Source organism: Arachis duranensis, chromosome 2 (genome assembly GCF_000817695.3).
Source record: "Arachis duranensis cultivar V14167 chromosome 2, aradu.V14167.gnm2.J7QH, whole genome shotgun sequence".
NCBI lineage: Eukaryota > Viridiplantae > Streptophyta > Magnoliopsida > Fabales > Fabaceae > Arachis > Arachis duranensis.
In genome coordinates, this window is record NC_029773.3 from 36184447 (window position 1) to 36195378 (window position 10932).

The window sequence follows — 10932 nt, forward strand, 5'->3', positions numbered from 1 at the left end:
TGTGGTTAATAAATTCTTGACAAAATTCTATCCTCCTCAAAGGATCATTAAACTCAGAACAGAGGTGCAGACATTCAAGCAATAGGATGGAGAGACATTGTATGAAGCATGGGAAAGGTACAAAGACTTGATGAGAAAATGCCCCCAAGATATGTTCAATGAATAGGTGCAGCTTCAGATCTTCTATAAAGGTGTATCTCAAGAACCAAAGAAGGCATTAGATCATTCACCTGAAGGCTCACTCCACACAAAGAAAACCCTTCGAAGAGGCAATAGAACTCATTGAGGTTGTGGTCAACAACCAATACTATTATGCTTCTAAAAGCAGCAATCATTCAAGGAGGGGAGTGATGGAAGTGAATCACTTGGATGCTTTACTAGCCCAAAACAAGCTGATCACACAACAACTAGCAACCCTTACTAAGCACATGGAGGAGGCACATGTGTCATCCATCAATACCCAAGCACAAACCCAAACCATACGTGAAGGAGCCAACTTAGAAGAAGAATGTGAATGGGAGCAAGCAAATTTTGTAGGCAATTCCTCTAGGCAACCTTATGATCCTCATGCAAAGATCAATAATCCTGGATGGAAAAACCACCCAAACGTTGGGTGGAAAGGCCAACAAAATCAAAACTAAGACCACAGAACACAAAACCCCAACCATTCCAACAATTTTAACCACCAATCCTCCAATCAGAAGCAATAGCAAAACTCACACAATACCACTTTTCAACCTCACCATCAACTATAAAATAGCCATTTCCAACTTCACCATCACGAAAACAACCATTTCCAGCCTCCAACATACCGAAACCCACCATCACAATCTCGCTTTGAGGATAGACTTTCAAGAATAGAGATCATGCTTGGATAACTTATGGAGGAGTCAAGGGACATGAAAGCATTTAAGGAGGAAGTAAGATCCAACATGCAGAATCAAGGAAAAGCCATTACACTAAGAAGTGAAAATATAGTGAAGGAAGCATCTTCAAAGGAACCACAAGAAGAGGAAGTTGATAAGAACACAAGCAACAAAGAAGAAGAGAAAGCACCTACAACCACTCCACCAAAGGAGAAAGAAATCTTGAAGCCATATGAGCCAAAGGCTCCTTACCCCCAAACATTGAGAAAAGACGGAAAGGATAACCAATTCTCCAAGTTCTTGGAGATATTCAAGAAATTTTAAATCAACAAACCCTTTGCTGAAGCATTGGAGCAGATGCCCCTCTATGCTAAGTTCTTGAAAGAACTTATGACCAAAAAGAGGAACTGGAGAATCAAGGAAACAGTGGTGCTAACGGAAGAGTGTAGTGCCATCATCCAACAAACTACCTTAAAAGTTAAAGGATCCTGGGAGCTTTCAAATCCCCTGTGTCATAGAGGACATCACTATTGAAAAAGCTTTGTGTGATTTGGGAGCCAGTATTAACTTGAGCAATCCAACTACACTAGAAAGGAAAAAAGAGGAGGAAGAAGCACCTAAGTTGGAGCTGAAGGCACTACCCCCAAATCTCAAGTATGCTTACCTGGGAAGTAATGAAACCTATCCTGTGATCATCAATTCCACCTTAAGTGAGGAGCAAGAGAAGGAGCTTCTTGAAGTTCTAAAAAGGCATAAAGATGCTATTATGTGGACTCTTTCTGATCTGAAGGGAATAAGTCCCTCTATGTGAATGCACAAGATACTCCTGTAAGAAGATGCCAAGCCCTCTATTCAACTACAAAGAGGTTAAATCCAGCATTGAAGGAGGTAGCGCAAAAAGAGATATCAAAGCAATGGCAGGCAAGGGTTATTTAGTCCATTTTAGACAATCCTTGGGTAAGTTCGGTCCAGGTACCTAAGAAAGGAGGCATCACTGTGGTGCCTAATGAGAGGAACAAACTGATTCCCACAAGAACTGTCACTGATTGGCAAATGTGCATAAATTATAAGAAGCTTAATGATGCCACTAGGAATATCAATTCCCACTCCCTTTCATGGACCAATTGCTAGAAAGGCTTGCTAGGCATGAAAATTATTGCTCCTTGGATGGCTACTCAAGCTACAATCAGATTATAATTGATCCCAACGACCAAGAGAAGACATCCTTTACTTGCCCATATGGTGTTTTTGCATATAGACGCATGTCCTTTGAATTGTACAATCCACCAGCCACATTCCAAAGTTACATGTTATCTATCTTCTCAAACTTAATTGAAAAGGTTTTTCAGTGTTTGGCAATACATTTCCTAATTGCTTACACCACCTAGCCTTGGTGCTAAAGAGATGCCAAGAGACTAACCTAGTTTTAAACTAGGAAAAATGCCATTTTATGATAACTAAAGAGATAGTCCTTGGTCATAAAATCTCCAATAAAGACATAGAAGTAGATAGAACTAAGGTAGAGGTAATTTAGAGATTACCTCCACCTAGCAATGTGAAAGTAATTAGGAGATTTTTGGGCATGCTGATTTTTATAGGAGGTTCATCAAAAGATTTTTCAAAGACTGCTAAGCCCTTAAGTAACTTACTTGTCTCTGATGTACCTTTTGTTTTATACGAAGAATGCATGCTTGCCTTTGAGGATCTTAAGAGCAAGCTTTCCTCTGCACCCATCGTAACTCCACCTGATTGGGATTTACCCTTTGAGCTAATGTATGATGCCTCAAACTTTGCTATTGTTCAAAACACTCATGCATTCATTGTTCAAAACATATGCATCTCTTGTTGTTGAAAAAAACAAGGAAATTTTTATTTTGCAAAAAAAAAAATAAATCAAATCTTGTGCATAATAGCATATGAAATAAAAAGCTAAATGAAAAGGGCATAAGTTTGTATTTTGCAAAGAAAATGCATGAGTGAATGTCAGAAAAGGGATAAATGGGAAGTTAGGTTGTTTTGTTATGTATATATAGGGTGATATAGGATTAGATGGGACACTTGAGCTAATTAAAGATCTAATTCACTAAGCCCACTTAACCATATTAATCCTACCTTAACCCTAACCCCATTACAACTCTCCAAAGGACCTCATGATATTTGTTTTTATGAATCAAGTATTAGTTGATTGTTAGATGACTTGCAAATTTTGAAAAACATTAAAGGAGAATTGACTGATTAAGCCGTAAACACTGAGCAAATAGCGTGAATACACATCCAGTGAGGGGTTCGATCGCTCAATTCTATGTTCGTATCTCTTATATTGTAACTTCTCATAAGTTGTTTGTTAGTTTTGAAATTTTCAATTCAATTCTTTGGACATTGATCATAGTGCATTGACTCTTTGCCTTGGCCGTAAGGCTTTCTTGGCATTGATTGGAACTTCATAGTTTGTTTCTACCAACTTTCAGTAGAATAGATATTAGTAGGTAATATCTAGGATAGTTGCATGCATATAGCTAGTACATTAAATAAATTGTTTGCCCTTCCATTCATCTCCTTTTATTGCGATTAGCATGAGAACATGCCAGTGTTTAAGTGTGGGGGAATTGATGAATCCATATTTTACAATAATTTTTTGTTAGAATTGAGAGGATTCCATCATATAAACCTACACTTATTCCGTTAAATAGAATGCTTTTGAGCTTTCCTCCTAAATTATGCTTGGTTGTGAAAACATGCTCTTTTATGCTTAATTTGATCTATTTTATTCCATTTGCCTTCCATTCGATACCTTGATATTGTTGGTGAGTGATTTTAGATATATAAGGTAGGAATGACTTGGTGAGAATGGAGGAGGAGCATGCAAGGAGGAAGAAGCATGAAGAAACCAAGGAGAAGATCATCACGATGTGTGCGTGCGCACAGCCTCTTTTACGTACACACAGGTAGCAAAGCAAAGGGAAGTGTGCAAGTGCACAGCATCTTGTGCGTCACAGAACATCCAAAATATCACGAAGGGTCCGTGCGCACAAGTAGCTGTGGATGCCTTCATTAAAAACACACGTGACTCGCATTTTGAGGGCTTAGAGGCCGATTCTGATGGCTAGAGCTCATATTGCAAGGGGCAAACATTGGAGAATAAGAGCATATCATTAGGAGTAGTGTGTAGATAGTAGTAGGAGGCTTCAGGTTTAGTTTTTCTTTAAGTTTTCTCTCAACACCATTAGGGTTCTATAAGGGTTTACATTTCAAATGCCATTTTTCATTTTTGATCTTGGATTTTTCCTTGCCTCCATTGTAAGTATTCCTTAATTACTACTTTTTATAGTTACAATTTTGATACTCTTTCTTGTAGTTAAAGTCATAGTGTTAAAACATATACTTTTTGCAATTTTGATATCTTGTTGATGATTTTGATGATTGATAATTATTACATGCTTGGTTGAGTTGCTATTGTTGCTTTTGATTAATTTTTGCTCATAGTTGCAAGCATTTTCTCAATTTTGTCATGATTTGTGTTTATGCCCACCAAGTGTTCGTGGAAATGTAACTTTTGATTATAAGTTAAATTTCTACCTCTTGACTTGGGAAAAATGAGCATATGGGTTCCTAGAGTTGAAATGTCCAACATTTAGTGATAATTCTTGGATTATTAATTGTTCTTGTTTCCACTAACACTAACTTGTTGTTAAGCCAATTAGCAAGTGAGTTAGGATTTGTGGATTAAGAACAACTATGCTCACTTGACCTACTCTTCAATGTAAGAGTTAACTAAGTGAGATTAATCCATTACAATTATCATAGTTGTGGTTGCAACAAGGAAAGGAACCCCTAGCTCATTCCAAGCCAAGATTCCATTTATGCTTTGAATCACACATATACATCAATCACTTTTATATCTAACTTGTCCATATTGCATAGATAGTTCTTTGATTCCTTTATTAGTTTATTACTTGAAATTTTGAGCGTTTTTATTCCTTTAATTGTTCATCTCTTTATTGAAAATCCCATTTGCCTTCCCAACCAAAATTGTGTACTCATTGATCACTGGTCCTTGGGAGACGACCCGGGAATTAAAACTCCCGGTTTGTATTTGTTTTGAATTGTGACAATTTGTTATTCTAAACTTTGGTGTTGGTCGATTGTTGGGTTGGGGCTATACTTGCAACACTATTCTATCTTTTAGGAAAATTCCTAACCCGCTCTAGGCCACCCACCAAGTTTTTGCCGCCGTTGCCAGGGAACTAAGTGCAATGAGTGCTATAGTTTTGGTTGTTGTGAATATGTGAACAGTGTAAAAACTTGATTTTTGTTTGTTACTTGACACTAATTAGTAGATGGCATCTCTATCTAAAGAGTTTTAGTAGTTATTGACCATTAGGTTGATTTCGTTTATTCTCTTATTCTTGTTTTGCTTTTGGTAATTGCATGTTTTCGTTTTTTCCTCAGTTGAATGACACGGTCGCTTCCAGACTCGAGCTCGGCCCCTTTTGACCCTGAAATACTAAGGACTTTAACACATCTTAAGCAAGCTCGGCGCCAGTTAGCATTTGTGCATAGTAAATCAGATTCTCTTGAAGAGCAAACCAATTCACCATCACTTTCTAACCGTGATCCTCATTCTTCACTTAATGAGGGAACCTTGTATTCTTCTGTCGGAAGTGCTGAAATTTCTTTGAGTGAATTAGGAGACAACATTATGGCAGAGCCACCGCGAAGAATTACTTTAAAGGAGGTCGGAGCCCCGGACATCACCTTGCAACCGGTACAAGTTCGGTACCTAGATTGAGATTCCAACTTTGAGCTCAAGACGAGTATGATCAACTTGCTTCCGAAATATAATGGGTTACCGGGGGAATACACTCTCAAGCACTTGAAAAACTTTCAAGTTGTGTGCTCTACGGCAAGAAGACATGGCTCGGATGAGAAAGCGGCCATGGTTTTTGCTTTCCCTTTCTCTTTAGAGGGAAAGGCGAAAGAATGGTTTTACACCCAACCTGAGGAGGTGATTTCTAATTGGAATTGCTGTGCAAGGAGTTTCTTGAGAAGTTCTATCCACCTCAGAAGATGAATCGTCTAAGGAAGGAAATCTCTTGCATCATGCAAAGAGATGGAGAAATCCTTTATGAATATTGGGAAAGGTTCAAAAAGTTGTTGGAAGCTTGTCCACGCCACCGCATTGTTGAATTGGTGCTCATAAGTTACTTTTTGCCAAGGGATGATCCCTCAAGACAAGCTCCTTCTTGATGCCTCAAGTGGAGGATCTCTCACTAAGAACAAGACTGCTGAAGAAGCTTGGGAAGTCATTGCGGACTTGGCGGACTCGACTCAACATTTAAGGACAAGAAATCCCCAACCGATGGTTATAGGTGAAGTCTCACTTTCTGGTGATGCTATCTTAACTAGGACGCTTGGTGAGATGACGGTCATGTTAAGTCAAATCACTCAAGGCCAACAAATTCCACAAATGTTGCTAACTCCTCCACCCCAACCTCCTAGAATTGAAGGACCTCCTAGACTTTGTGGTATTTGTGCTTGCAACGGTCACTACACCGATGAGTGCCCTCAAATTCAAGAGGACAACACATTGGTGGTGGCAAATTCTTACCCACAAAGATCCAATTACAATCAACGAAATCAAGTATCTCATCACTATAGAGGGAACCAAAGTCAAGGATGGAGAGATAACTCCCATCAAAGGTGGAACCAACCATCTCAAGCTCAACCTTATTCCAACCAACAAGTCTATTATCACCAACCCTCCCAAGGCCAACAACCTTACCATCAGCCACCACAACCTCACTACCCACCATATCAACCACAAAGCCCACCTCATGCCCAACCCAATCAACAACCACATTCTTAACATGAAGCAAGATATCAACCACCACATACTAGGCCTAACCTCACTCAAAACAATCAACCTCCTTCTCCAAATCAACCTCATATGAATGATGCACTTCAAAGCTTCATGCAAGAGCAAAGGGAGTTTCATAAGAAGCAAGAAACGTACATGGCAACCATTGCTGAAGCTTTATCCTGTTTGACTCTTTCTCCATCAAACACTCAAAATACCCATCAAGCTTCTACCTCTAGCGGTCTACCTTCTCAACCCCAACCAAACCCAAAGGGAAGCATTAATGCTATCACCCTTAGGAGTGGTACCAAGTTAGATGAAGTTGGTCTTGAGCCTAAAAGTTTGAGGAAAGAACCCCTCAATGAAGAAATAGAAGAAGAAGTGCAGGTGGCTAGAGATGAGAAGGAAAATGTTGCAAGAGGCGTGGAGGAACTATCAAAGGTCAAGGAGCCCAAAAAGAAGAACCCTCTTGAAGAGCCTACACCAATTCCTTTCCCAACGTTGGCTAAAAAGGCTAAGAATCATGAAGACCTCGACTTCAATATAGTGGAGATTTTCAAGAATATGGAAGTTACCATTCCTCTATTTCAAGCTATCCAACAAGTGTCAAAGTATGCCAAATTTCTGAAGGATGTTTGCACACATAAGGATAAGATTGCTGACCTAAACAAAAGTCCGGTAAATGACTCTATTTCTTCTCTCATTCTGAAAAAGTGTAATGATCCCGGTCCTTTTTTGGTAACCTATGTGATTGGTGGCATGGAGTTCACAGATTGCATGTGTGATTTGGGAGCTTGTGTAAGTATTATGCCCCCTCCCTATCTATGAGAAGTTGAACTTGTCACCGTTGAAGAGGTCCGGAGCAAGATTTGTGTTGGCGAACAAAAGTATTTTGTCGGTTATAGGAATTTTGGAGAATGTATTGGTCAATATCCAAGGGTTGCTATTTCCAGTAGATTTTCATATTTTGGAAACCCCTCCAATTGATTCGGACAAGCCATCCTCTATTCTCCTTGGGAAACCATTTTTGAAGATGTCTCGATTCAAGTTGCATGCATTTTCGGGAGCTTACTCATTTGAGGCCGATGGAAAAATAGTGAAGTTCACTTTGGATGGATCCAAGAAGCCCACTCTTGAAGTCTACTCTATCTTTGGTTGTGACCTAATTGAAGATCAAGTGGTTGAGCCCAGTAAGGAGCGTGAAAAAGGAAATGCTGTCAAGGAGTCTAAATCATTGGACCACACACAACCCAAGCATGCCAAGGAGTTGGAAATCTTCCACCTTGGGGAAGTTCCAAAGGATGATCATTGAACTCATGCAAGTCCTTAGAACGTTAAACCAAAGTACTATGTGGGAGACACTCTACCATGGTAACATTGTTCTAACCGTTCTCTTTTTGTTTATAGTTCTTTGACTTAATTGCTTTTTCTCATGTTAATTAGCTTAGGATTGGTTTAATCTTTTGAGTTAGATAGGTTAATTTGCTTATGGGTCATGATTGTTTGAATGTTTGTATGTTAGGGGTTGAAATTTTGATTGAGCTAAGATTAAGTACCTTAGAAATTCAGAAAAAAATTTTGCAAAAACAGGGCTTTGTGCATGCACACACACTTGTGCGTACGCACGCAACCTCTATTTTTCGTGTCGTGTGCGTGCGCACCACAATGTGCGTACGTACACCAGCTGTTGCGCCCTCTGTCCACCGTAAACCCACGCCTTGTGCGTGGGTGCTCCCCTGTTTTTCTTGCGCTTTGTGCGTGCGCACCTGCTTGTGCGTACGCACACATCCCTATTCTCGCGCTCTCTGTGCACCCGCACAAAGGTGTGCGCCCTCACACCAGCTTGCACCCGTTCTGTTGGGAGCGCTGGCACAGCCTATGCGCATGAACCTCTGACAAAATTCACCCTTGTGTGTGCGCACGGACCTATATGTGCACGCACACATAACCCTTCCCCAAGAAAAAATATTTCAATCATCTGCGCAAGCGCACAGCTTTGCGCGTACGCACACATTGTTACACCATCTGTTGGGAGTGCTCGCACGCTACGTGCGACCACATCCCCTTCTGTTTTTCTTCTTGTGCGTACGCATGGACTTGTGTGCGTACACACAAGCCCCGTTCTGGGCGCTAAACAGGGCAAAGACCTTGTTGATCCAACAGCTTAATTCTCTCTCCTAGTTGCTGTTACTGCACCGCCCCACCCAGGCCCCTTCCGGCAACCCTGTCGCCGTCAGCCACCACCACCTCTCTTTCTCTCTCTTCTCACTTTCTTTCTTCTTTTTCTCTTTTCTTTCTCTTCCACTAGTGAGTTCCCCGTCCTCCGTGGAACTCCGGTGTATCTCCGGCGAAGCTAACCACTGTGAACTCGCAGAGGCTATCACAAGTGCTACTATTTCATCTTCTCATCTAGCTTTCTTCATTTTTCCATTTTCAGGTTTTTATTTCTTTTTCATGTAGATTTTTTAGCTTGTTTTAACTTTAGTTGAATTAATTAGATTGAGTTTATTGCTTTCTTTAATTGGCAAATCACTGAATTAAGCCATGGGGAGGAAATATTTACACAAATTAGCCAAATCAAAAACTGGTTCATGAATCAACAGTCCATATTTCTATATATTTCGAATCAATATAATTCAAACTTCTTTTCCATGTAATTCGAAAAACACTGATTCAAATTACACACACATGCACACACCCACTAATTCAAATCAACCTGATTCGAATTATACAGGGCCAGACGTGTATAAATATGGTGTGAACATGAATTGGTCTTATTAGAGTGAGAAAATGGCTGGTGAGGAGAGTTTTGTAGTATTGGTTAATCACAGAGGACCGAAAACACGATCTAGTGTGAAGTTCACCGATAAGGATCCTCTCAGTATATTTATGAGGCCTACGACGAGCTATGATAACCTTGTTAATTCTGTACTATAGAAACTTGGTCTGCAAGGCGTGAAACGGGTTAAAAAGATTTTTTTCGCATTCCGATCTCAGTGCTGCAAGAAATCGTGAAGTATGATTGTTTTACGATCGGGAGTGATGAGGACTTGCAGGTCAAATTTCATTGTCATCGGTAGTTTCCCGAGATTAGGACACCTGAGCTGTTGGCGAAGTTGGTTGATGTCGTATCTAGCTCGGGGGTTCGAACCGGAATACCCACACTATAGGCACGGTAGCCAGTTCTTGCTCTAGACCTATTGGTGTATCTTCGTCCGTCCCTGTGAATGAACCTCTGGTCGAGCCTGTCGCCTCCCTATCGTTTGCTGTTGATCTCAACTGTAGTGGAGGCGGAGAGGTTGGAGTAGGGGATATTGTGCCGACTTCTTCACAGTGTGTTGCACTGGCTGGTCTAGGCGATGAATTACTGGATGATGTTGACGATGATGATGTGGATCCGGATCTCATTACTGATGACAGTGGCAATGATATTGGAGCAAGTGAGCCAGCTAGGGCTGGAGGTGGTTCTAACTCTGGCACACAGCAGTACCCTCCGCACTTTTCATTTTTGGACTTGGATGCCATGAGACAGGAGGGAGTTCTTGGGGAGCCTGCTGGATTTAGTGCTAAAGATAGCCAGGGGGCTACAGGTCTCGTAGAGTTTCAGGTTGGTCAGTAATTTCTGGATGAAGTTGAGGCTGTGTTAAGTGTGAAGACGTATAGCATCCGACGTAGGGTACAGTACAAGGTGGTGAAGTCTGACTATCGCCGGTATGTTGGAAAGTATTCTCAGTTTGGGAATGGGTGCACATGGTTTATTAGGCTTAGTCTCCGGCAGCGCAAGGGTTTTTGGGAAGTAAAACAATCGGCATTCATCATGCCAATGGTTAGAGTTGATGCATCCGTCAGCATCAAGATGCTCCTGAATGCGATGGCGACACACTTTAGGTTCATGCCGGCGTACATGAGTGTTTGGTTAGCGAAGCAGAAGGCCGTTCGCCACATCTATGGTGATTGGGATGAGTCGTACAACGAGCTCTGCGGTGGGTGTTAGGAGTTCAGTTGACGATGCCTGGTACTGTTGCAGTCCTTAGGACAAGTCCTGTTCGAGTTGGGGGCCAGGTCGACGACTCGCAAACTTATTTTCACCGGCTCTTCTGGACGTATCCACCATGTATTGAGGCATTCCGGCATTGCAAGCCATTGGTGAGTATTGACGGCACCCACCTGTATGGTAAGTATGAGGGTACGTTGCTCGTCGCGATTGCA

General features: G+C 41.1%; 2 protein-coding genes and 2 non-coding genes across 4 annotated transcripts; 2 read left to right on the forward strand and 2 right to left on the reverse strand.

Moving 5' to 3' along the window:
- Positions 1 to 49: 49 nt before the first annotated feature.
- On the reverse strand, positions 50 to 156 carry LOC127745275 (small nucleolar RNA R71). The gene has a single exon (XR_008006472.1). It is a non-coding gene; the product is annotated as a small nucleolar RNA R71 (small nucleolar RNA).
- A 5783-nt stretch (positions 157 to 5939) lies between these two features.
- LOC127745180 (small nucleolar RNA R71) lies at positions 5940 to 6046 on the reverse strand. The gene has a single exon (XR_008006375.1). It is a non-coding gene; the product is annotated as a small nucleolar RNA R71 (small nucleolar RNA).
- An 833-nt stretch (positions 6047 to 6879) lies between these two features.
- LOC107474297 (uncharacterized) lies at positions 6880 to 8035 on the forward strand. Its single transcript, XM_016093921.1, has 2 exons — positions 6880 to 7401; positions 7556 to 8035. Exons 1-2 carry the CDS (start codon positions 6880 to 6882, stop codon positions 8033 to 8035), a joined length of 1002 nt encoding a protein of 333 aa, XP_015949407.1.
- A 1478-nt stretch (positions 8036 to 9513) lies between these two features.
- On the forward strand, positions 9514 to 10717 carry LOC107474296 (uncharacterized). The gene is made up of 4 exons (XM_016093920.1): positions 9514 to 9604; positions 9721 to 9779; positions 9860 to 10330; positions 10379 to 10717. Exons 1-4 carry the CDS (start codon positions 9514 to 9516, stop codon positions 10715 to 10717), a joined length of 960 nt encoding a protein of 319 aa, XP_015949406.1.
- The last annotated feature ends 215 nt before the right edge of the window (positions 10718 to 10932 follow it).